At 41.3% G+C, this 27,965-nt stretch overlaps 1 protein-coding gene across 3 annotated transcripts in view; it reads right to left on the bottom strand.

The window, feature by feature from the left end:
* The window catches only part of FAM81A (family with sequence similarity 81 member A), a 146,884-nt gene that overhangs the window by 35,138 nt on the left and 83,781 nt on the right, over positions 1-27,965 (bottom strand). For 2 of the 3 annotated variants that reach the window (XM_088839656.1, XM_055436888.2), the window contains exons 2-4: positions 23,064-23,131; positions 21,684-21,957; positions 1,110-1,228 (exon numbers count right to left, since the gene is read on the bottom strand). In XM_088839656.1, coding sequence (XP_088695782.1) covers positions 1,110-1,228; positions 21,684-21,957; positions 23,064-23,110 — 440 coding nt within the window. In that variant the 5' untranslated portion in view covers positions 23,111-23,131. Of the gene's footprint in view, positions 1-1,109; positions 1,229-21,683; positions 21,958-23,034; positions 23,132-27,965 lie in introns of all 3 variants that reach the window. The other variant, XM_055436889.2, reaches the window with a different exon arrangement.

The raw sequence follows: 27,965 nt of genomic DNA, 5'->3' as shown, positions 1-27,965 counted from the left end.
AATTGCCTGTTAACTCCACAGCTCCCATGTACACTCATGCTTGACTCTTAATATCAGCAGAGGGCAGGAGAGGCCCGAGAATGCTTCAGAGATTGTGCATTTCTGACAAGCCCCTGGTGACAGGGACGCTGCTGGTCATTCCAGGGGGCACTTTTTCAGTAGTGAGTCCCTGGAACAGCACTCTTCCTACGACCCGAGAGGAAAGGTCCCTTTTCAAGTGTACAATCTACCATGGACTGATACTTTCAGAAAAGGTACTAAAAAAGAATAATGAAAAGATTAAAAAAATTTTATTTTTTATTGAAGGATAATTGCTTTACAATATTGTGTTGATTTCTGCCACACCTCAGAGAAAATGAAATTTTAAAAAGACACACCAGCTACTGTAAAGCAACTATGGTCCAATAAAAATTAATTTAAAATAAGAAAAAATAGATGTTAGATTTTTGGCAAGCCACTCCAGTACTCTTGCCTAGAAAATCCCATGGATGGAGGAGCCTAGTAGGCTGCAGTCCATGGGGTCACTCAGTTGGACACGACTGAGTGACCTCACTTTCACGCATTGGAGAAGGAAATGGCAACCCACTCCAGTGTTCTTGCCTGGAGAATCCCAGGGACGGGGAACCTGGTGGGCTGACATCTATGGGGTCGTACAGAGTCGGACACAACTGAAGTGACTTAGCAGCAGCAGCAGATTTACTTTATTAATAAAATTTTTTAAATCAGGTAGTCCTGATCATCTTAGCTAATAAATGAGATAAGTAAAATGCCCCCCTCCAAAAAAAAGACACACAAACTATAAGTTCCAACATTGTATTATTGGGCTCAATAAATATAACATTAATCTAGCAAATTACACTGGTCAACTGAGCCCTCTGCTCATCACCTCGCACACACACAGCTCCAACTACAGGAGTACAGTTGAATCAGGGCTACTCAAAACAAGGGCTACTCTAACTTCCACCAGGAGATTTTATGAGCAAAGGAGACAATGTACTAGAAAAAGACAAAGACTCTGCTTTGGCGCTTCATAAATATATTCCCCATTAAAATGAAGCTGATGAGAAATCACTCTTGATACACAGAGATACAAATATCTGACTACCCACCTGGCCACTCTTCCCCGGAGATCCCCCAGGCCAGAGAGCTGCCTCATCTCCAGGGTCTTTAAGGCAGAATTAGTTCCGTAGCTAATGTTGTCCCGAGCACGGATCTGCTCCTGGAGTACCTGGGCAACACACAAAAACACCAACGAGGTCATCCAGGAACTCACAAGGTACCACAGACACATTTGATACTTCTGGCAAAAATAAGAATGTTTAACTCCTTTCAGAAGAGGCTCCTTTGTAAGCATCACCTGATGTACACATCCACAGAGAACGAGGGGCTTAGAAAGAGACCTTAGAAATGTCACTCAGACCAAGGTCCTGCATTTAGCAGTAAAAACACTGAGACTCAGATGTCAGGGGACTGGATGGAGGTTCTGCCATAGGCAGAGGCAAAGCTGAGACTAGGAGCCTGAACTTATGGAAGGTAGTACAGAGGTCTTACCCCACTCCAGTGTGCTTTTTGATTGTCATTGTTTTAGGCAAACAATCCCTAAATCTGAGAAGTAATAAATCAAGAAAAAGGGGCAAAGAGTAACATGAGACAAAGAGGTTCAAATGTCAGTCCCTCTAGCTGTAGCTGTATGATCCTGAGCAAGTGTCTAGAGCTTTCTGAGGTTCCTTTTCCTCATCTGTTGATAGTAACGGTGACTATACTCTTAAGGCCACTTTACGGGAAATTACATAAGATAACGCACATAAGGGACTGATGCTGAAGCTGAAACTGCAATACTTTGGCCACCTCATGCGACAAGTTGACTCACCGGAAAAGACTCTGATGCTGGGAAAGGTTGGGGGCGGGAGAAGAAGGGGACAACAGAGAATGAGATGGCTGGATGGCATCACCGACTCTGTGGACATGAGTTTGAGTGAACTCTGGGAGTTGGTGATGGACAGGGAGGCCTGGCGTGCTGTGATTCATGGGGTCGCGGAGAGTCAGACACGACTGAGCGACTGAACTGAACTGAACTGAGCTACACGGTAAATACAACAAATGCTAATGATTCTTTCTAGTACCTATTCGGTAACACTATTTATACTGGAATGGCAGAATGCATCTCAGAGAAAAGATACTAAATGAAAGCAGAACTGCCGAAAGATGGAGTGACCCAGCACAAAAGCATGACCTCAAGGAGCAGCCATCCCGGGAAATCTGCAAAGGAACGACGGCGATGAAGAGGACACCCCTGGAGTTTATTGAGCACGTCCTGGGGGGAGCCTGGGGCTGCACTACACGCTGACATGCACAAAACCACACAGCACTGTGAGGGAGGTACTCTCAGGATCCCTGTACTGTACACCAGGAAGTGAGGCGCCAACAGCTGAACTGATACATCTGGAGAGCAAGCGGCAAGCTGGGACTGGCCCAGGCCTCCCGGCTCCAGAATCTGTGCTCCCAACCATGCTGCAATGCTGCCTGCCAAACCAGAAAGAATCTGAGACTGAAGCCCTAAAGAGAGACAGACAGACAAGAAAACCTGAATCCTAGGGAACAGGAGATCCCTCAAAAGCCAAAGTCTGTATCAGATGTTTCTCTGAACATTTCCTTATCCTCTGCTCACCGCTTTCCCTTCCCTCCTCCACTCCCAATATTCTGTCCTCCACAGCCCCTGCCCCACTAACCGCTCTCTTTCCATCTTTCCAGGGGATGCTTTTGACTTCTCATAGCATCCTTCCCCTTGCAGTCATTTTTTCAAAATTTCCAATTTGTCTGATGTCAGCCTAAGTATTTATGAATTCTCTTTAGCTTTTCTTTTTAACTTTTGGTTTTAAATTTTAAAAGATGAGCATGACATTCCTTTAACTATTTCTTCCTTAATAATGAAGATATTTCCCCTTTAGTACAGCATTTGCTGTGTGCACAGGTTGGGTGTAAAGTGTTTTTACTGTTTTAATTTCAGTTTTGAATTCCTCTTTGGTCTAAGGATATCTAAGTATCTTTAGAATTACTTAAAATGTCTTCATTTTCAAGTTTTCTTTTCATCACTTTTATTATTTAATTTCTAATTGTATTAGTTTATGATCAAAAATAAGGTCTCTAATATACCTAATTTTTTAATGTATTAAAATTTTGCTTTGTCACATATGACTGATTTTTCAAAACTTCCATGCAAAAAAACTATTCAAAGAACAAAAGTTTCAATATCGCATATTAGACTGAGTTTGCCGATTCCATTACTCATTTTCTTTTCTTTTTTCAGAGATTTTATTTGGCTGCACCCGGCCTTTGTTGCAGCATGTGAACTTTGGGTTGCAGCATGTGGATCTGATTCTTTGACCAGGGATGGAACCCAGGGCCCCTGCAGTTGGGAGCATGGAGTAGTCTTAGCCAGTGGACCACCAAGAAAGTACTCATTATTCCTTTTCTCTAGATCTTGTCTATTTTTGCCTACTAGATCTTGAGTTCTCTCATGTAAAATGTCTTCCTCAAGTTCTCCTGTCATTTGTAATGCCGCTTACTTTATTTAGCTGCCATTTTATTTGGCACATACAGATTTAAGATCAAAGTGGCCAGGGCCATTATATAACAACCTTCCTAATCTGATTTAGTGCTTGTAATATTGCTTCATCTTACCTAATATTAAAATTGCTACCATACTTTATAAATAATAAAGCAAACACTTGCTTGGTCTAATTACACTAGGCACTGTTCTAAATGCTGTAGGTATGTTAACTCGTTTAATTCTCACAACACCCTATGAAGGAAGGACTGTTATTATCCTCATTTCACAGATGGTGAAATCTCTAAGTGGTCAAGTAACTTGCCCAAAGCCACAGTCAATACAGGAGGGACCTGGGACTGGCACCAGCAGTCTGGCTCCCCTGACTGTGCTCTCAATCATGACATTATGCTACTTTCTGTTTTTGTCTGTCCCTCCATCTCACTTTTTAAAAAAAATTCATTGTAGTTGATTTACAGTGTTACATTAATTTCTGTTGCACAGCAAAGTGACTCAGTTATACATACATACATACATATTTATACTTATTAATACATACATATATATATACATTTTCATATTCTTTTCCATTATGGTTTATCATAGGATATTGAATATAGTTCCCTGTGCTATACAGCAGGACCTTACTGTTACATCTCACTTTATAATTTATGTTGCTTTTTGTTGTTTCCTTTCTCCTTTCCCGTTTTGCCTGGTTTAATCAGGTTACCATGCATTACCTTTCCTCCCCTTTGTTATCTGGGGAGTGTCCCTGGCCACCAATGGTCCATGAATGGCTCAGCTCACCTTTCCCAACCTTTATAACCATATCTGCACCTACTCCTGGTTCTTTTCCTGCACAGCACTGCTGTCCTCCACATAAGGCACACCTACCCTCCTTCACCCTTCACAAAGGATGACTTACGTGGAACGATTTTTACTTTTGTCCCCTCTTGCTCTTCCCCACACCAACAATTCTTTGCTAAAATAACCCAGTACTTTTAGTTGAGATACAATTAGAATTTTGCTTGAATGGCTCTTATTATCTTCTTTTTTCTTCTTCCTTTTTTTAAGGCTTCTGTTAAATTTATTGATATCCATTTACATGAAATGATAGTGTTTTGGGGGTTTTTTTTTTAGTATAGTTGCTTTACAATGTTAGTTTCTGCTGCAAAATGAATCGGTCACACCACGGAGCATTGAGTAGAGTTCCCTGTGGTATACATTTAGTTCTCATTAGAAATGATAGGTCTTTTTCTAAAGATCACCGATTATCTTTTGTGTTTCTCCTTTTCCTTTGCCCCATCTTAGGATCTCCGGCCACCATCACTGTGTTTTGGTTAGAGTCCTTCCACCATCATTTTCCTTAGACCAGACACTTGGATAAAAGACCCTCTGGATCCCTGCTGTGTCTGTTCTCTTCCTCCCTCATGGTGAAGGAGGGGTGATAAACAGAAAGGGTATGAAGTTCTTGACATAAATGCCTTTCCTCCTGGTGAACTGTGAAGTTGACAGAAAATCTGATGCTTCTTCCCCTAAAAGTACCTTGCCTCCTTATGCCTGCTGCTGCTAAGTTGCTTCAGTCACGTCCAACTCTGTGCAGCCCCATAGACGGCAGCCCACCAGGCTGCCCCGTGTCTGGGATTCTCCAGGCAAGAACACTGGAGTGGGTTGCCATTTCCTTCTCCAATGCATGAAAGTGAAAAGTGAAAGAAGTCGCTCAGTCATGTCTGACTCGTAGTGACCCCATGGACTGCAGCCCACCAGGCTCCTCCATCCACGGGATTTTCCAGGCAAGAGTACTGGAGTGGGGTGCCATTGCCTTCTCCCTCCTTATGCCTAGATGCTTTTCATCTTCGGAGTTGAGGAATTTTATCAGGAAAAAAACTGTCGATTTTAAATAAAATTCATTTCTACCTAGAACTCATTGAACATTTCAGTTTGTAGTTTCAGATTTACCTTCAACTCAGGTAAACATTCTTCTTCTATTATTGTTTTCCTCCCTCTGCTTTTTGTCTCATTCTGCAGTTACTATTATTCACATGCTGGCTGTCCTGGATCCGCCCTCCAAGTCTTCTATCTTCCCCCTCATGATTTCTCTCTCCTTGTGTCTGGCACTGATTTCTCAGCACTTCATCTACTTTCCCTCGTAGGCAACTAATTCAATTCATAAAAGCAATCATCTGTGTCTCTACTGACTTTTACAAATTTAAGTTCAAGGATGAAATTTTATGTTGTATTCAGATCTCCTTAATCTCTGTCTTATTACTCAGTTGGGGGCTGTTATAACAAAATACCTTATAAATAATAAACGGACTGAGTAACTTATAAATAAACAATAAATATTTATTTTTTTGCAGTTCTGAAGTCTAGGAAGTCTGAGCTCTGGGTGCCAGCATGTACTATGAGGGCTCTCTTCCTGGCTTCCTGACAGTTACCGTCTCACTGGGTCCTCACATGCCAGGAAAAAGGAGCTCCACCTCTTCTTATAAGAGCACTAATCCCATCAGGGCCCCACACTCATGATCTCATCTTAAACCTAGTTACTGCTCAAAGGTCCCACCTCTAAAAACCATCATACTGAGGTTAGCGCTTCAAACATGAATTTGGTGGGGGTCGGTGCCACAATTCAGTCCATAACATGCCCTAATTATTTTTCACTCAAGGTCCACCTGTCTCCTACTTCATTTAGGTCTGTTCTAATGGCTGTGCTTATTCTTCCTCCCTCTGGCTGCTGGGCCCCCTTAAGTGTGACATCTCTTTTTGTTCTCCACTCACTGGAGTAAGATTAGTGGAAGGGCATGGTGGAAGAAGCTGAAGAGCTGGAGGTGCAGCCAGTGCCGTCACAGAGCCAGCATCCAGGTGAGGAGCCAGGAGGAAGCATCTCTGCACCCTCCTCTCCGAAGCCTGCCTAGCCTGTGAGGGCAGAAGACCAGCTCAATCACAGGGTGCATGAGCCCAGGGAGACTGGCCTTCTCTCTCTGGCTCCTAGACCACCGTGTCCAGGACCTCACTCTCATGCTCTCTCAGGCCAGGTCTCTGCTGGCTCCCCTAGGCATTCCCACCTGCCCATCCCAGCTGATCAGGAAGGTGGCCCTAGAATTGGCGACAGGCAAGAAGGCACACCAAGCCACTGCACCAATTTAGACATTTAAAGATACATTAAATTTATCTTTAATGTATTACCTCCTAAAGATACAAACTGTGCTATTACCTCCTGCACCAATCTAGACATTTAAAGATACATTCATGTATAACTACTTGGTTGTTAACATTTCTAGAAATTTGATGATTTCTGGTATCCTGACAATTTGCAGTCCAATCTGCAAATAAATAGGCAAGCTCCATTAGAAAATATGTTTATGCCGTGCATAAACTGCTTCTGTGCTCCCTTCTATCAACTATTTTTAAAATTTAATTTATTTATTTATTGGCCATAACATGCAGCATAGGAGATCTTAGTTCCCCAACCAGGGATCAAACCCATGCCCCCTGCAGTGGAAGCACAGAGTTTAGCCACTGGACTATCAGGGAAGTCCCACTATCAACTATTTTTTAAGTATAACATACAGGCAGAAAAGTACACTTACATACATGTTTTTAAGGATTTTCAAATTTCCTTGTGAAAAACAGAAATGAGGAATATGAGGATTCTGCATTTTCCTTATTGGAAATCTGGCTGAAGTCACTATAGACTGAGTAACACCGATAGTGACAAAAAAAAATTCACTAAAAGGAATCTGGAACTGCTGCTGCTGCTAAGTCACGTCAGTCGTGTGCGACTCTGTGCAACCCCATGGACTGTAGCCCACCAGGCTCCTCTGTCCATGGGATTTCCCAGGCAAGAGCACTGGAGTGGGTTACCATTGCCTTCTCCCTCTGGAACTGCTAGACCTGTCTTATTTGTTGTAGTTTCCAGCTTTTTCTGAATGAACCTGCTCAACAGAATAGAAGAATGCAAACCCAGTTACAATCACCTGTGAATAATAAAATGTTAGTCATCAGAACACATTCTTGCAAGAAAACTTGAGATCTGACTAATCTGGTTCTGACACTCTCCCACTGATGAGAATGTGCTGGTGAGCTCTTTCTCTTTTAATAGGAAATAATGCTTATTGTTACAGTTAATAGAAAGTTAATACTTATTTACATAATGCTTCAGATCTTTGTTTCTAATAAAGCTTATGACTATGGCTTCTCAGCCATCTTTGGGGTGTGTAAGGACACCCACGTGGCCTGTTAAACACACAGGTTTCTGGACCCCACTCCAAGGGGACCAAAACAAGGGCCCAGAAATGTAGAAGGTCATGGTTCACAGACCCCTCCTGGAGAAACACTGCATTAGATATTGTACAAATGACAAAGGCTCCAGCCAATAATTTCATTTGTTTCTCAATCAAAAAAGTCACCAAGCAGGGCTTCCCTGGTAGTCCAGTGGTTAAGAATCTGCCTTGCAGTGCAAGAGACACAGGTTCAATCCTTGGTCTGGGAAGATCCCACATGTCACAGAGCAACTAAGCCCCTGCACCACAACTACTGAAGCCTGTCTGCCACAACAAGAGAAGCCACCACAGCAGAAGCCTCCACACCACAATGAGGAGTAGCCCCCACTAGTCAAAATTAAAGAAAACCTGCATGCAGCAACGAAGACCCAGCACAGCCAAAAAATAAAACACATAAATCTTTTTTTAAAAATCACTAAGCAAAGAACATGAGTGCAATTCACAAAACAGATGCTAAAAATAAATGACGCTTTTTTTTTTTTAAACATCCAGTCTTCCTACAAGCAAAGAAACAGGAAATAAAACCGTACCATTAAAATGCACCACTCTGCTGCAGATAAGGACAGTGCAGGAGGCTGTGCTTATGTGGGGACAGGGGGTATGTAAGTCACAGCTCTGCACTTTCTGCTCAAGTTTGCTGTGAACCTAAAGTGGCTCTAAAAAGTGATGTCCATTTAAAAGTAAAAAATTTTAAATCATACCATTTCCATCTATTAAAGAAGTAAATACTTTAGTAAATTTATAATTTAAAAACATGTATCAAAAATTGAAAATGCACAGTTGGCCCTCATGCTGCAACGTTTCCAGAGCACAGTCCTTCAAAAATATATTCATAATGTTCATAACCTTTGACCAGTTCTTGAAATAAATCTTAAAACAAACAATAAGTATTATGACAAAAATGAATGCACAAAGATGTCTTTACAGTGTGATGCATAGACCAAGTATTCTATAAGGTATCTACATGGTATATTATTATGCAACCAGTAAGAGGTTCATGGAGTGCTCTTAGAAACCAGAGAAAATGTGTACAATTTACTATTAAGCAAAAAGAAAGAGTATAAATAAATACACAGCATGATTCCTGCTGTGTGTAAGGTATATAAAAAATAATACTAGAATATTAACGCCTCGCTTATCTCTAGGGTTAGGTTATGGTTGATTCCTTTTTTGTATTTTCCACAATGTGCTTACATTATTTTTATAACCAGAAAAAAAGTGTGTGTGCGTGTGTGTTAATGCTTAGAGTATATGTGTGTGTGCTTTAATGCTTAGAAAAGCCCATTTAACTTTCAGAATTCTTATGCAGATGAATGAGATATTATATTAGAAGTGTTTTCTTTGAATAATACAGAGAAGAATTATGTCTGAATTTAACACAACATTCACATTACTGAAAAGTTACGTGAAAACAGAAGGCATTCTAGAGCTTACTACTTAAAGAAATTCTATGATGAAGTCAAAGAGTCAGACATGACTGAGCAACTGAGCACCCACACATGATGAAGCCTCAGAAAAACAATCCTTCTGTAAAGCCAGAAATGTTCTCTAATTTGTCATTTTGGGACAATACATCATCATGATGTGTTTACTTTAAAAAGCATATCATCAACTCTCCATTATTCCCAATTCAATTCAAGAAACTCTTTTCTGCAGACCTACTATCTGCTGAGCACCAAGCCTGCCTTCAGGAAGCTCAGCTGTAGCAAGTACAGGGTGGGAAGTACATGGCCTAAATCCACATGAGTAGAGAGAAGAGGCCAGTCACCTTGAAAAGGTGATATCCTGGGTCTTCATATATTTTTTCTAATATGTGGCCTTTCTTTAAGGATGATCCCTTGCCAGAAGCAGCAGGAAAGGCCCGCCCTGTCTGAGCCTCACAGCATTCTATCCTTTTACGCAAAGGAGATATAGACCCATTCCGAGGGATCTCACCACAGACAGGCTAGGGGTGCCTAGGAATGACCAAGAAGAACAGCCCTCCATGTTTCTCTTTCTTCAACTCTCCTCCGATTTGTGAGGACTTGGAAATGAAAAATATAACTCCAAAGTCCCATGAAGAAGGACCCAATTACGGTAGCGCAGGGCCTTATAAGACAGCATCTCCTGACAATGGCTCTTTAATTTTCACACTAGGATTTAAACATTCCCAGAGTTCCAGCCTCGTATATCAACTGCTTTCTTGGTATGTCCACCCGGATATCCGACACCTGTGTGTGCTCAGTAGCTCAGTCATGTCCGACTCTTTGTGACCCCTGGATTGCAGCCCCACAGGCCTCTCTGTCCATGGGATTCTCCAGGCAAGAATACTGGAGTGGGTGCCATTTCCTCCTCCAGGGGATCTTCCTGACCCAGGGATTGAACCTTCGTCTCCTGCAACTCCTGCATTGCAGGCGGGTTCTTTACCACTGAGCCACAGGGGAAGCCCTGATGGACCCCTAAAACTTGCCAAGTCCTAAGCAGAAGTCTTTCTAACTCGAACATGCAGGAAGTCCTATCAGCGCCTCTTCCAAGACAGATCTAGCACCCATCCACTGCTCTCCATCTCTACCCTGACTCCCAAATCCAAGCCACTCTGGATGCCCCCTGCCCCCATTCTAGCTTCCCTACTTTCCCTTCTCCAGGCAGCAGTCAGAGTGATCTTTCTGAAACACAAATCAGTCTGTAAGCGACACGAGGGCAAGGGTTTTTCACCTGTTTTATTCACTAGTGTATCCTCAGTACCAAACATATGAATGATTTCTCTAAATTCTTTTGTTTAAAATTAAATAATGGCTTCCCTTCACCCACTTCCACGCATCCCCACCCATGACACTCCAGTCCCATTGGTCCTCTTTCTGCTCCTCTAATATGCCAAACTTCTTACACTTATGCCTTGGAACCTGCAGTGCCTCCTCTCTGGAATGTTCTCTTCTGTGTGTGTCTCCTCCCCCAACTTTGGCTTGGCTGCCCCTTCTGTCACTCCAGTCTCAGTTTACGTGTCACCTTATACCCTCACCTAAAACAGCCCCACAGTCACTCTCCATCAAATTACCTTTTCAGAGCCCTAGACGTAGGCTGAAATTACCCTGGCCACTTAGGGTTTACACATATAAATCCCACTAGAACGTGCAGCAGACCTAAAAGCAGGGGTCTTGTATGCCTGAGCCACAGCTTTAACCCTAGTGCCTCACATAAGGCCTGGCTCCCAGTAGATGGCTGAGTAATTTATTATTTTACCTCCATGTTCCAGGATTTGATCGATTACACTGAAGGCTCAAAGACTCTATCTATCTGGTGCCTGGAGCTGAGCAGGTCCTCAAAGATGGAGACAGACAAGCTAAAATGTATTACAGACAGGGCAGACACCAAAACACAATTTGTTAATTTACATGGAAAATCTCTATCAAATATTCAGAACTAAACAAATATTCAAACTCCATTGACTATCTTCTCCCCCTAGAGTCAAGCCACATGACAAGCCAAGTCTAGTGGGTAGAGTTAAAAAAAAAAGAATTTGGATAATGTGATAGTTAATTATGTCAGCTTAACTAGGCCATGGAATGCCCAGACAGCTGGATAAACATTATCTCTGGGTGTGTCTGTGAGGGTGTTTCCAGAAGAGATTAGGATTTGGATTGGTGAAGTCAGTAAAACAAAAGGTCTTCCCCAACTTGGGGAGGCATTATCCAATCCACCAAGTGTCATAATACAAAAAAAAGGAGAAGAAAGGTGGAATTTGCTTTCTGCCTAACTGAGCTGGGATACTGGCCTGCCCTCAGCACTCCTGACTGTCAGGTCTTCAGACCTGGACTGAAGTGAATCCACACTATGGTCTCTCTGGCTCCCAAGCCTTGGAATTACACCACCGTCTTTCCTGTACTCCAGCTTACAGATGGCAGATTGGTGAAACTTCTCAGTCTCCATAATCATGTAAGCCAATACCTTATCGTAAATATATGCTATTGGCTCTGTTTCTTTGGAGGTCACAGACTAACACACATGACAATCATCAATGTTACTCTACTAATATATCTATTCCAATGGGACAAGGCGATAGAGCTACAAGCTGAAATTCCCTTTTTAGGTAACTATATGAGGTCCAATGGCCAAGGTTCTCTCCTCACTGACGGGGCACTAGATTCATGACGAACCAAGTTCCTGTCTGTTCATCCAACTACACATTAACATCATTTGTCCACATCTCTGCTGTGACATGTTAATAAGGGACAGTGAACTCCGGGAGTTGGTGATGGACAGAGAGGCCTGGCGTGCTGTGATTCATGGGGTCGCAAAGAGTCCAACACGACTGAGCGACTGAACTGAACTGAACTGAATGCACTCATCACTTGGCTTTAGCAAACTCTTCAACAGCCCATTTGCAAATTATTAAGACAGAAAATTATGTATCATCTAGTGAATTAAATGAGGGTTTGATGCATTTTCCCATTTCCCAACTCAGTCAAAGGAAACACTCCAAGCCAGCAGGACATTATGAAACCTGAGCACATGGAAACCAGGAGAAGGTCTTCAGATTCCAACCAGCTGGGTAGCAGACCCCACTGCTTGGCTCCCCAAAGGCCAAAGACACGATGAAAGCCCCGAGGGGACACAGGGGTCCCAAATACTTCCCTAAGCCATCAAATCGGCAGGAAAGGGAAAGCTCACCCTCTCCTCCCCAGAAAAGGGCCATGGACTGCTTACCAGGACTTGGGTCCCAGGGACTGATATGAGCTTAAATCAAAAACAGTATAGATAATCCAGACATGTATAATTCATAGTTGACTACATTACCTCTTCTGAATTTATGATGATGATAATTTGTGGAAAGTTTCTGAGGAATACATAATTGATAACATACTCCATATAGCAATGCAAACTGCCAATGGAGACAATGAGTCAGGATGTATTAAAACAATAGATCCTTTTAGTCAATTTTTATCAGACACCTACTAGATACTAGTCCACAGGAGTCATCTGTTTTGATATTTGTACCCATTGAAAGAAAATGGGCAATAACTATAGGGTTCTCAAAGAACCAAGGACACCAGAGCCTTTGATTATGAAAGATTTCTTGAGCTCCTACAACGTGCGAGACACTATAGAGGTGCTAAAAATAAATTAGGAGTCATTTCTGGTTCTTGAGGATCACATAGGCCAGTGGTTTAACAATATATTTTACATTTCTCCTTGTATATAACTGTGTACAGAGCCACATGATAATCATAAAGACTTACTGAGCCAAACTTACCAAGATTGAGTATTTTCTTAATATTTATTTATTTATGGGGCTTGCTGGGTCTTGGTTGCAACACACAAAATCTCAGATCTGCACTGCAGCATGTAGGATCTTAAGTTGTGACATGTGGGATCTAATTTCCTGACCAGGGCCTCTTGCATTGGGAGCACAGAGTTTTAGCCACTGACCACCAGGGAAGTCCCAGGATGCAGTATTAACATATCTCAATTCAACTAGCTCCATGAGGAGCCTGAAGTGAGCTGTACACGTTGAGAATGGTTTCAGCTTTAGTTTTCTCATACAAAATCACTCTGTGGGGACATATTTTTACAAAACAAATACCCAGTAAATTTTACTGAATGAACTGGAAAACCAGTATGAACCAGTGATGAAAATAACCTAAAAACCAGGCAAGGCCTGGTAGTCCAGTGGCTAAGAATCTGTCTTCCAATACAATGGCTGTTGTTGTTAGTTGCTAAGTCATGTCCGACTCTTTTGTGACCCCATGGATTGTAGCCCACCAGGCTCTTCTGTCCACAGGATTTCCCAGGCAAGAACACTGGAGTGGGTTGCCAAGCCCTCCTCCAGGGGATCTTCCTGACCCAGGAATCAAATCTGTGTCTCCTGCTTGACAGGCAGATTCTATAACACTGCGCCACAGGGGACATGGGTTCAATCCTTGGCCCAGGAAGATCCCACATGCTGGGGGGCAACTAAGCCCATGTGCCACAACTACTGAGTCCATGCTCTAGAGCCCATGCTCCGTAAACAAGAGAAGCAACCACAGTGAGAAGCCTGTGCAATGCAACTAGAGATCTTGTAGCCCGTTTGCCACAACTAGAGAAAACCCACACACAGCAACGAAGAACCAGGGAAGCAATTTACAGAATAAATTCATTAAGAATCTACAGAGAAAAAATACACCTTTCATATCATTTAAATACAATATGAGTATCTCCACATCTCTTTGCTTTAAAAGTGCATATTGCCTTTATATAGCATCCATCCTTCCAATTTTATGTTGCTTATAAATACTTACTTTTAGTACTTTAAAAATTTTAATCTACACTATGATTTCCTTTTAACAGAGTTTGGCTACAAAGTGGCAATTCTGATGTCTCATTAAGCATCTTAATTTTAGTTATGTTTGGGTAAACATGCTTAGGCTCACAATATATAAAAAACTATGTAATTAGTGTTTCATATAAAAGTCTATTAAATTTCCAAACTATCTTCTGTTACTTCATAATGATATACAGTTATTAATAGTCATAAAAAAGTAAGTGTTCATATATGCAAAGTAAAATTTTTTTCCAGAAATAGATTTTCTTCAGACTTCCCTCTCTAAAATGGAAATCATCTATTCATTTGCAAACTACACACTCCAAAAATATATGTAAATGGAAGAGTGCTGTCTGGTTAAGGAAAGAATAATCATTACTCAAAATGTGTTTCAGATGGAAAAAACAGAAGAACAGAAATTACTATAAACTCCCATTGTAGATTATTAAAAAAATCATCATTAAAGAAAAATCATGTTAAAAACATATTTTAAAGAAAAATAATTAGCAAAAGCCTAAATGATTGATGATTTTGGATTTCTAGGTATGTCTGCTATTAACTCTAAATATCTAAGCAGATCAATGAACTCACACCAAAGGAAAGAGAAGGTAGAGTATAACTCAGTGAGAACTTCATCTTTCATTACTTAGTTTTATGAAGAAATTCTTCCTGGGGGTGGGAGGGGAAGCCAAGGGTAGAAATACTCAGAAAGCAAAGAATGACTGAGTAGCACTGCCTGTCACATTTGAGAGTTAGTTACCTAAGATCAGAGTTTTAGAGGAGCTTTCAAGAGGCAAAGTAGAAAAATGAAAGGAGCTCATCTTTAGAGTTTAACAGTCTGGGTTTAGATCCTGAGAGCTAAGAGAAAGAAAGGCAGAGGAACCAGAGACCAAATTGCCAACAGTTTCTGGATCATAGAGAAAGCAAGGGAATTCCAGAAAAACATCTACCTCTGTTTCATTGACTACACTAAGGCCTTTGACAGTGTGGATCATAAACTGTGGAAAACTCTTGGAGAGATGGGAATACCAGACCATTTTACCTGTCTTCTGAGAACCTGTATATGGGTCAAGAAGCAACACAGAACCTTATATGGGACGACTGACTGGTTCAAAATTGAGAAAGCAGTACAACAAGGTTGTTTATTGTCACCCTGTTTACTTAACTTATACACAGAGCACATCAAGAGAAATGTCAGGCTGGATGACTTACAAGCTGGAATCGAGATTTTGGGAAAAATATCAACAACCTCAGATATGCAGATGATACCACTTTAATAGCAAAAAGCGAAGAACTAAACAACCTCTTGATGAGGGTGAAAGAGGAGAACGAGAAAGCCGGCTTAAAACTCAATATTAAAAAACCTAAGATTATGGCATCCGGTCCCATCAGTTCAGTTCAGTTTAGTCACTCAGTCGTGTCCAACTCTTTGTGACCCCATGAACCGCAGCACGCCAGGCCACCCTGTCCATCACCAACTGCCGGAGTCTACCCAAACCCACATCCATTGAGTTGGGGATGCCATCCAACCATCTCATCTTCTGTCGTCCCCTTCTCCTCCTGTCCTCAATCTTTCCCAGCATTAGTGTCTTCTCAAATAAGTCATCTCTTCGCATCAAGTGGCCAAAGTATTGCAGTTTCAGCTTCAACATCCGGTCCCATCACTTCACGGCAAATAGAAAGGGAAAAGGTAGAAGCAGTGACAGATTTCCTCTTCCTGGGCTCTTAAATCACTGTGGATTGTGATTGCAGCCATGAAACTAGAAGATGATTGCTTCTTGGCAAGAAAGCTATGACAAACCTAAACAGTGTATTAGAAAGCAAAGACATCACTTTGCTGACAAAGATCCATGTTGTAAAGGCTGTGGTCTGGATTTCCAGTAGTCATGTATGGATACGAGAGCTGGATCATAAAGAAGGCAGAGTGCTAAAGAATTGATGCTTTCAAACTCTTGAGAGTCCCTTGGACAACAGGGAGATCAAACCAGTCAGTCTTAAAGGAAATCAACCCTGAACACTTAATGGAAGGACTGATACTGAAGCTCCAATACTTGGGCCAACTGATTGGAAAAGACCCTGATGCTGGGAAAGATTGAGGGCAGGAGGAGAAGTGGGTGACAGAGGATGTGATGGTTGGATGGCATCACCGATTCAATGGACAGGAACGCAGGCAAACTCTGAGAGATGGTGAGGGACAGGGAGACCTGGCATGCTGCAGTCCATGGGGTCACAAGAGTCGGACACGACTTGGAAACTGAACAACAACAGAGATCTCAGAGAAGTCTCTTCACTTCCCAGGGCCTTGGATGCATCATTTGAAAAAGGACACAGTTTGCACAAAGGACCTCAGGGTCTCTTCTAGTTCTTTCAGCTACCAGAAGATCTGCAGCGGGATTCCATCTGAACTGGGCATTTATTCACTTAAAAAGCATTCATGGCATTTTGTTCCAAACATTGTGCTGGACAATGTAAAGATGAGAAAGACAAAGGTCCTTTCTTTTTGAAGGGCTCCCACTCTATCAAGGGACACAGACGTGCAAAGAAACAAAGCCAGACTTATTCAGTAAATGCTGTGGTAACAGTGCCAAGTGCTGGGTGCCCAGGGTAAATTAAGGGAAAAAGAAGTGAGGCCAGGGAGGGAACTGGTGGTGAAGGCTTCCTAGAATGAAGGAGCTATTAAACAGCACTGGGGGATCAGCTGAGGTTGGAAATTTCATATTTGAAATGGTTCTGATTGTCGGATTAGTACACAGCGGCTACCAAAGGGGAAGTGATCCCCCAGATATCCCACAACTGCAGCTTCAGTACTATCACCTCTTTCGCAGACAGAAAGAATTCTAATGGTCGAGTTACACTCTCTGCTTTTACCTGAGGATAGCACTGCAGAATGGATGGTTTCCAGTCTCTAGTCTGTCCACCACCCACATAAGCAAAGAGAACCAAGCAGAATACCCACAGAGAGATGCTGGGTGTGGGGAGACTGGGGAGGTCACACCAACTTCTAACATGAAACATGAGGGTTTGCAATTGTTTGCAACATATTGCTCACCACTGGTAGAAGGATCAGGGATCTGAGCATCATTGTTTCTCCCCAATCACTTTGATTTTATCTATCACCCTTTATAGAATGGAAGGGCTATCAGCCTCCTAATATATCTCTCTCTTCAAAATGGAAATGTTTAAGTTGGGGTTCTTCAATCTTGAGAAGGTGCCAACTTGGGGCTGCCAAATTATTCAGTCTCTGGGATAAAACTGCTTTAGCACTCAAATATAATACTGGAAAGATCATTCTAAATATAGACATCACTTTCCGAAAACAAGTAAATTATCTGCAGCAGTCTCTTACATGTTCTATGCCTCTTGGATACCATCAGAGTTCTTTGGCTGCCAGCAACTGAACCTGATTCTGGCTTAGGTGAAAAATCTGGAATTTATTGGAAGGCTATAGGGGAAAAGTACATACAATTAACAGGGCAGCTGGGGATCCAGACTGAGAAAAAGACACAGAAGGCAATTCCTAGGGTCCAGGCAGTAGGACCACTAACTAGCATCCTACAGGTACAGCTGCTGGAAAGACACTCACGTCCTTGGAACACTCTGCTCAGGTTTCAGACTCCAGAAAGTGAGAGTCTCAATGCTCTCGTCTGTGTTATGGATTCCAATTCTCATTGTCTAAAAATGTGTCTAAGTGCCTAAAGGCACTCTGATTAATAGCCGTCTTAGCCTGTATATGGAATAAAGGTTAACTCCAAAGGGAAAATAAAATGCTATGATCCAGAGAAATTGAAATGGATGCCATCAGTCACCAAAGCAACAAAGATCAACTCCATCCCCTCATTAAAAAAAACACATGGTCCTTTTCTTTAAACATCAAAACAAGCACAGACCAGAAATTTTAGAACCCTGAAGACAAATGTACTCCAATAGGATACAACTCTGAGTAAACCTCTATCCTTAGTAAAAGTGTGCTGTAATCTCCAAAGACAGTGAAAACTGTTAATCATGTGGTACTCTAGGCTCTCCCTTGGGTATAAGCTGAGTGAGACTTCTCAAAAAAGGAAATCAACCATGCACACAATAGTCATAAAGAGCTGGAATAGCTATATTAATATCAGACAAAAGACACTTGAAGACAAGAAATATTACTAGAGATAAAGAGAGACATCTTACAATGACAGAAGAATCACTGTATCAGGAAAATGTACACATTATAAATGTATACACATGTAACAACAAAGCCCTGAAATACACCAAGCAAAACTGACAAAACTGAAAGGAGCAATAGGCAATTCAACAATAAAAATTGGACATTTCAATAACTGAAAAAAAGTCTCAGGACTTCCCTGGTGTGGTTAAGACTTCACCTTTCAATGCAGGGCGTGCAGGTTTGATCCCTAGTCAGGGAGCTAAGATCTCACATGCCTTACAGCCAAAAAACCCAAAACATAAAACAGAAGCAATATTGTAACAAATTCAACAAAGACTTGAAAAAAAAAAAGATGCACATCGAAAAAATCTCTAAAAAAAAGTCTAAATAAATTTAAAGAGATTAAAGATATACAAAGTTGTTCTCTGCCCACGTTAAATTAGAAATCCACAAAATATCCACTAAATATAGGGAAACCCCAAACATTCAGAAATTAAATAACATACTTCTAAGTAACACATAGGAAAAGGAGTGCGTCAAGGCTGTATATTGTCACCTTGCTTATTTAACTTATATGCAGAGTACATCATGAGGAACGCTGGGCTGGAAGAAGCACAAGCTGGAATCAAGATTGCTGGGAGAAATATCAATAACCTCAGATATGCAGATGACACTACCCTTATGGCAGAAAGTGAAGAAGAACTCAAAAGCCTCTTGATGAAAGTGAAAGAGGAGAGTGAAAAGGTTGGCTTGAAGCTCAACATTCAGAAAACAAAGATCATGGCATCTGGTCCCATCACTTCATGGGAAATAGATGGGGAAACAGTGGAAACAGTGTCAGACTTTATTTTTTTAGGCTCCAAAATCACTGCGGATGCTGATTGCTGCCATGAAATTAAAAGACGCTTACTCCTTGGAAGGAAAGTTATGACCAACCTTGATAGTATATTAAAAAGCAGAGACATTACTTTGCCAACCAAGGTCCATCTAGTCAAGGCTATGGTTTTTCCCGTGGTCATGTATGGATGTGAGAGTTGGACTGTGAAGAAAGCTGATTGCCAAAGAATTGATGCTTTTGAACTGTGGTGCTGGAGAAGACTCTTGAGAGTCCCTTGTACCGCAAGGAGATCCAACCAGTCTATTCTAAGGGAGATCCATCCTGGGTGTTCATTGGAGGGACTGATGCTGAAGCTGAAACTGCAATACTTTGGCTACCTTATGCGACGAGTTGACTCACCGGAAAAGACTCTGATGCTGGGAAAGGTTGGGGGCGGGAGAAGAAGGGGACGACCGAGAATGAGATGGCTGGATGGCATCACCGACTCTGTGGACATGAGTTTGAGTGAGCTCCGGGAGTTGGTGATGGACAGGGAGGCCTGGCGTGCTGTGATTCATGGGGTCGCGGAGAGTCGGACACGACTGAGCGACTGAACTGAACTGAAGTAACACATATACCAAAAAAGGAAATCACAAGGTAAATTTTACGATACTTTAAACTGAATGAAAACAAATCCACAACATACCAAAACTCATGGAAGCAGCCAAAGCAAAAGCCTTATGACCTTGGGTTAAGCAAACAGTTCTCAAGACACATCACCAAAAATATAAACCATTTGTTTAAAAAACTTGTAAGCTGGACTTCATTAAAATTTGCACTTTAAAAGACACCATTGGGAGAATGAAAATAGAAGCCACATAATGGGAGAAAATATTTTGCAAATCTCCTATCTGCTATGGGACCTGTATCTGTAATATACAAAGAAATCTTACAATTCAATAATAAAACAAATAAACTAATTTAAAAATGGGTTCTGACACATGTTACAACATGGATAAATCTGGAAATCATTATGATAAGTGAGATGACAGAGACACAAAAGGACAAATACTGTATGACTGCACTTATGTGATATACCTAGAATAGGGACAGAAAGCAGAATAGAAGTTACCCAGGGCTGAGGTGAAAGTGCAGTGGAGAGTTACTGTTTACTGGGAACAGAATTTCTGTTTGGGATAATCAAAAAGTTTTGAAAATCAACAGAGGTGATGGTTTGCATATAACATTGTGAATTAATTAATGTCAATGAACTGCACACTTTAAAATGGTTAAAACAATAAATATCTTACCACAATAAAAAATAATTTTAAAAAACGGGCAGAAGACTTGGGTAGACACTTCACCAAAGAAGACACACAAATGAAACGAAATACTGATACATGCTAGAACATGGTTGCACCTCAAAAAGATTATGCTAAGTGAAATAAGCTGGATGCGAAAGACTTCATATTGTAAGATTCCATTCATACAACATGCCCAGAAAAGACAAATTATCTATAGAGACAGAAAGCACACTAGTGGCTGCCTGGGTCTGGGGTAGAAGGAAGGATTACCTGCAAACAGGCTGATAGAAATTTGGGGAGTGACTGAAATGTTCTGTAACTGAACTGTGTTGATGGTTGCACAACATTAATTCTATTAATTTACTACAAATCATTGAATTGTACACTTACTTCTGTGGCTTTTAAATTGTACTTCAGTAAAGTTTGAGTGAACTCCGGGAGTTGGTGATGGGCAGGGAGGCCTGGTGTACTGTGATTCATGGGGTCGCAAAGAGTCGGTCACGACTGAGCGACTGAACTGAACTGAACTGAATTGAAAGCTCTTAAAATAAGTAAAGACAAATCTGAAACTGAAAAAAGTCTTGATTTCAGGAAGCATAATTAAAATACAATCTCCATGACATAAGACAAAGGTTTTCCTTAATCTAGCCATATACCTTTCATTCGTATATTTTCAAACTACATGTGTAAGATACTGACATTGTTCAGTGATGTTAGCCCGGGCCCTAAATGATCTTAAGCTTTCTGAATTAAATTCTGTGGTCCCTGTGATTGCTCAATAAACAGCAGTAAATTTACAAACTCTAAAAATAGACAATATTGGCCTTTTCTTGGGCTCATTTCAGAGAAAAATAGAGCAATAAAAGCGAGCCTGAGAAGCAATTCAAATCCCCAGATTGTCTGAGTAATCAACTGTATTATATATAATCATTATGACCTAGAAACATTTCATCTGAAGCAGCAAAGGCTGACCTAGTAATTGATTTAATAGCTGTCTTCAACGACAGGAAAGGTTTTACAGGGAAACTATCTGATGAGTTCTCCTCTCTTTCCATTGAGAGCCAAACAAAACAAAGTGATTTAGTAATCAGCAAGGTACACAGAGATTAAACACAAATAACACTGACAGTAACTGCTACCAGATACTGGAATATACTTAATATATTTGTTCAACTGTTTCCTTGGCAATCATTAAGACTGGACAAGACAGACGGCTGTGGTCTGATGGCAGAAATGCCTGTGAGGGGTCATCACGTGTGAGGCAGATCAGTCTGTGGGAACGCACCACATTTGCGCATGCCATACCTCGATATCCCGATTCAGTTGCTTCACTATGGCAGTGATGTTTCTGATGTGCTCCTCCAAGAAAAGCCTGGCCAAGCGGTCACCTCCCCCTTTGTTCTGCATTTTCTGCAAGCTGCTGACAATGTCGTCTTTGATCCTGAATGCGTGCTCCACAAGGGCGGCCGTGGTTTTCTCGTGGCAGAGGATCCTGTCTTCCAGTTGCTCCACTAGGCTTACAGATGAGTACGGTGCCATGGTGAGGGACTGGCTGTGTCGGGGCATCGTTCGAACTCGCCTACAGAAGGGAGCTCCACATTACTAGGGTTGTCAGTTGGGAAAAAAATCATTTTTAAAGCCAGATTCAAGACTTCCCATAAAAGGCAAATTATCTATCCTTACAAGCTAAATGAAGATTTGAAGCAGAGTTTCTGCCCCCAAAGAGTTTTCTTTGTGAGACAGGCAGCATCTTTAATCAATGGTCCACAGAGAGTCAAGTGTGGTGGTAGCAGGCTCCATGCCCTCTCAGTGCAAGAGGCTGCAGGATCAAAGCTTATTAACAAAATCACTGGACCTGCTTTCCTTTCCCCGTCCCCTAAAGCAGTGGCTACAAACTCAAATGCCTACAGGGGTCAGGATGTGGATATAAATGAGTGACGCATACCACACAGGATACACTAGGGCATGGTAGGGACTTTTGGAAAACTGAAAGGGGCATTCCTCACCTAAGGGAGCCACCATTCTGTTCCACCTATGAGTAACCATTTGGGAATACAGATTCATTTTTCCAGATCATCTGATAGTTCAAGAAGAAGCAGGAAATTTAGGCTTGTAGGTGAAGTCACCTGATTTTTATTTATGTATTTTTGGCCACGCCACAAGGCGTCTTAGTTCCCCGACCAGGGATTGAACCCATGCCCCCTGCATCGGAAGCATGGAGTCTTAACCACTGGACCACCAGGGAAGTCCCCACCTGATTTTTAAAATGTTAACAACTCATTTAAAAAGTATTTAAGATGATCCAGGCCAAACAATGAATTATATCCATGAGCCAGTTTGGGCCTATGTACACCCAATTTGCAACTTCTCAGTTAAAAGTTTTAGTGGGGATATCAGCCCATAAGCCTCCAGAGGTACATTTTATTGTTAATCAGAAGTACAACCATAATGCAGGGCTACCGTGAAATCTCTACCAGTCACAATCACTGAATGGTCCATAGTGTCCTACAAGTCAGAAGCTGGAGAGGGACACAACAGTACTACTCTTGCCCTTAAGAAAAGTCATTCTTGGATATAAAAGCTGCAAGACTTCTTCTATAATGACCATCATGCAAACTAGCAGCCCTCACGGAATTGGTGGAAAGAAAAAGTATACCTTAGATGCATATTTTCCATATATTATACCTTTCCTCGGTGACAAGAGAAGGAAATACAGTGCTCCGTTGGGCCATTTTCTTTTTAATAATTCACATCTGTTGAAAAAATAAGCATTAAATTATTTAACAGTTTATATCTAGAACATAAATGACCTTGGGGATTTCCCTGGTGGCTCAGACAATAAAGAATCTGCCTGCAATGCTGGAGACCCAAGTTCAATTCTTGGGTGGGGAAGATTCCCTGGAGAAGGGAATGGCAACCCACTTGCCTGGAGGTATTCTTGCCTGGAGAATTCCATAGACAGAGGAGCATGGTGGCTATAGTCCATGGGGTCGCAAAGCGTCAGATATGACTAACATACGTACACAAAAGCGACTAACACATTAAGTACACACAAATCTCATTAAGTTACCAAAGGGATCAAAAATTATGCTGACATGCTTATCAATTATATTATTAAACATCTGACATATGATAGAAACAGAAGATGTCTCAAAATAAGGAGAAAAGAATCAAGAATCAAAATGCTTTTGAACTTAATACCATAAGCCCTGCTGGATAGATCAACATGCGTGCGTACATGCTAAGTCAAGTTTCCTGAAGTTTTCTCACCCCATATCTGCATTTCAAGTTTGAAAAACCACTTTTATAGAAACAAGATAGTTCCTTCAACAGACTTAAGTCAATCTTGTACTTCTCCCTAGAATTGTACAGAAAACTATCCTAGGAAATTTATCTCAGCAAATTTAGTAAATTCCATAGCAAATTAAGAGCATTATTTTAAAAATAGTCTTAATAGAATAATGCATGATCAATGGGATCTGATTTGGGTGAATTTATCTATCTACTAAGAGAATGAAATTATAATATTCATTAAAACTTTAAAGCTATATTATAAGATATGAGCATTCACATTACATCAGGTGTATATAAGGAACATTTGATCATCACAATGCATTAGACATCTGAAAAAATTAGAGGTTTTAAAAATATTTCATTACTTATGTTTCTCAATACTGTTCTTAATTGCCTTAAAACAGTAAAAGCCTAGTAACTATGATAAGATTCAGTAATGAGTTCTCATTTAGATGCTGGATTGAGAAATGGTTTTCTGATTGAAACCATTGTTTGGCATCATCTATCCAGTATGTTATTTTTAGAGTTTCAAAACGTGAACTTGTCCCTTTCCTAGATAAATAACTTTGAATTTAAACAAATTACATTTAATAAAAAAAAGTGTTCCATGCCAAACAAGCTATAATGCCAAAAGAGTTCTTCAGCATTAAAGAAAATAATTTCTGTCATTTAAACTACAAAAATTAGGCCAGTGTGAAATATTTAGAATCACAGAATCTTTACAACTGTAAAGTTGTAAAATATCTTAGTTGAGATACTGATCTATAGAATAACCCAACCTAAGGCGTGCTGTGATTCATGGGGTCACAAGGAGTCGGACACGACTGAGCGACTGAACTGAACTGAACTGAAGAAACATTCATTGAAGGACTGATGCTGAAGCTCCAATACTTTGGCACCTGATGCGAAGAGTCAACTCACTAGAAAAGACCCTGATGCTGGGAAAGACTGAAGGCAGGAAGAGAAGGGGATGACAGAGGATGAGACAGTTAGATGGCATCACTGACTCAATGGACACGACTTTGAGCAAGCTCCAGGAAATGGTGAAGGACAGGGAAGCCTGGTGTGTTGCAGTCCGTGGGGTCGCAAAGAGTCGGACAAGACTAAGCCACTGAACAACAACAAAGAGACATTTGGCATCTACTGTATAGCCAACTAACCTAGATAGGTACAACAAAAATCCCCTCCCTGAAGGGCTTTCTAGCCTACAGAAACAGGAGACATCTAAAGCCACTTTGAAACAATGCAGTAAGTGGCCAACTAACCATATGAACAAAAAGCACTGGTGAGCTTCCGTCTATGGGGTCACACAGAGTTGGACACGACTGAGGTGACTTAGCAGCAGCAGCAGAAAACACTAACTCATAAAGTTATATTTACGGACTTCCCAGGTGATCCAGTGGTTAAGAATCTGCCTGCCAATGCAGGGGACATGGGTCACTCCCTGGTCTGGGAAGATCCCACATGACTTGGGACAACTAAGTCCATGCGCCACAACTACTAAGCCTGTGCACCCTAGAGCCTATACTCTGCAACGAGAGAAGCCACCACAATGAGAAACCCACACACAACTAGAGAGTAGCCCTGGCTCAATAAAACTAGAGAAAACCCACACAATGAAGACTCAGCACGACTACAAATAAATACATAAACAAATATTTTTAAGTTATATTCACCCTCATGTTCAGTTCAGTTCAGTCGCTCGGTCATGTCTGACTCTTTGCGACCCCATGAACCACAGTACACCAGGCCTCCCTGTCCATCACCAACTCCCGGAGTTTACCCAAATTCATGTCCATTGACTCGGTGATGCCATCCCACCATCTCATCCTCTGTCGTCCCCTTCTCCTGCCCTCAATCTTTCCCAGCATCAAGGTCTTTTCAAATGAGTCAGCTCTTTGCATCAGGTGGCCAAAGTATTGGAGTTTCAGCTTCAACATCAGTCCTTCCAATGAATATTCAGGACTGATTTCCTTTAGGATGGACTGGTTGCATCTCCTTGCAACCCAAGGGACTCTCAAGAGTCTTCTCCAGCAACACAGTTCAAAAGCATCAATTCTTCTGTGCTCAGGTTTCTTTATAGTCTAACTCTCACATCCATACATGACCCCTGGAAAAACCATAGCCTTGACTAGATGGACCTTTGTTGACAGTAATGTCTCTGCTTTTTAATAAGCTATCTAGGTTGGTCATAACTTTCCTTCCAAGGAGTAAGCATCTTTTAACTTCATGGCAGCAGTCACCATCTGCAGTGATTTTGGAGCCCAAAAAAATAAAGTCTGACACTGTTTCCACTGTTTCCCCATCTACTTGCCATGAAGAGATGGGACCAGATGCCATGATCTTAGTTTTCCTAACATTGAGCTTTAAGCCAACTTTTTCACCCTCCTCTTTCACTTTCATCAAGAGGCTCTTTAGCTCTTCTTCACTTTCTGCCATAAAGGTGGTGTCATCTGCATATCTGAGGTTATTGATATTTCTCCCGGCAATCTTGATTCCAGCTTGTGCTTCATCCAGCCCATACTCCGCATATAAGTTAAATAAGCAGGATGACAATATATAGCTTTGACATACTCCTTTTCCTGTTTGGAACCAGTCTGTTGTTCCAGGTACAGTTCTAACTGTTGCTTCCTGACCTGCATACAGGTGTCTCAAGAGGAAGGTCAGGTGGTCTGGTATTCCCATCTCTTTCAGAATTTTCCACAATTTATTGTGATCCACACAGTCAAAGGCTTTGGCATAGTCAATAAAGCAGAAATAGATGTTTTTCTGGAAATCTCTTGCTTTCTCCATGATCCAGCGGATGTTGGCAATTTGATCTCTGGTGCCTCTGCCTTGCCTAAAACCTGCTTGAACATGTGGGAGTTCATGGTTCACATATTGCTGAAGCCTGGCTTGGAGGATTTTGAGCATGACTTTACTAGCGTGTGAGATGAGTGCAATTGTGCGGTAGTTTGAGCATTCTTTGGCATTGCCTTTCTTTGGGATTGGAATGAAGACTGACCTTTTCCAGTCCTGTGGCCACTGCTGAGTTTTCCAAATCTGCTAGCATATTGACTGCAGCACTTTCACAGCATCATCTTTTAGGATTTGAAAGAGCTCAACTGGAATTCCATCACCTAAACTAGCTTTGTTCATAGTGATGCTTCCTAAGGCCCATTTGACTTCACATTCCAGGATGTCTGGCTCTAGGTGAGCGTGAGTGATCACACCTTCGTGATTATCTGGGTCGTGAAGATCTTTTTTGTACAGTTTCTCTGTGTATTCTTGCCACCTCTTAATATCTTCTGCTTCTGTTAGGTCTCATCACATACATACAAAACTTTCTAACTATATGTGTTGATACATAAGACTTATTATGGTGATCATTTTGCAATATATACAAATACCAAATCATTTTATTATGTACCTGAAGTTAATATAATGTTCTATGTCAATAAAACCTCAATTTACAAGTTTTTAACATTAAAAAAAGGGAGGGAGGAAAAAAGGGAGAGTGCTTTGTTTTCTTCCTGGTTAGCAGCCAGGTCAGGAAAGAACTGATGAGAATAGATAAGCTTTCCAAGTAGAGAATGGAGAGATTGTGCCATACTTTCTCTCCCCCACATTCCAGCATTACCTCTATGTCCTTTACTCTCAACATACTCTGGCCTAACTCCTTCTTCAGCCTCATCCTAGGCCACTTCATACCATAGTCATCTCCTCCAGTCAACTCTAACCTTCTGCAAGGCCACACTCCCCACCACTGTCCTTTAGCATGTAATGCATTTCATTACCATCATAACTTTCCTGTGTGCTCTATCAGAAATGCCCTTCCCATCCCTGCCTGCCTAGAAAACTCACCCCATCCTGAAAGAGCCTTCAAGTCAGTAAAATGGCTTGTCTGTATTCTTCAGCTCTTTATGAGTTTTATATTTTAATTTATATATTACATTTTATATTTATATATCAGCTGTTTAGCAGTCTGTCTCCCCCTACTTATATGCCACTTAAGGGCGTGTATCAGATCTTTTTTTCTTTTTTAAAGATCTTTCGGATATGGACCATTTTTAAAGTCTTCATTGAATTTTTTACAATATTGTTTCTGTTTTGTGTTTTGGTTTTCTGGCTATAATGCATGTGGGACCTTAGCTCTCCGACCAGAGATCAAACCCGAATGCCTTGCATCAGAGGGTAAAGTCTTAACCACTGGACCACCAGGGAGTCCCTCAAATTTTAATGGACACAGAGCTGACCTACAAGAATCTACACAAAGAGAGCATGACTAGCACTCCAGTATCAGAAACTGCAGCA

The sequence above is a fragment of the Moschus berezovskii genome, chromosome 9 (assembly GCF_049115385.1).
Source record: "Moschus berezovskii isolate FMDL1 chromosome 9, NW_MosBer_1.0, whole genome shotgun sequence".
Classification (NCBI taxonomy): domain Eukaryota; kingdom Metazoa; phylum Chordata; class Mammalia; order Artiodactyla; family Moschidae; genus Moschus; species Moschus berezovskii.
The sequence above is the reverse complement of the archived record's forward strand: the minus strand, read 5'-3'. Positions and strand labels throughout refer to the sequence as shown.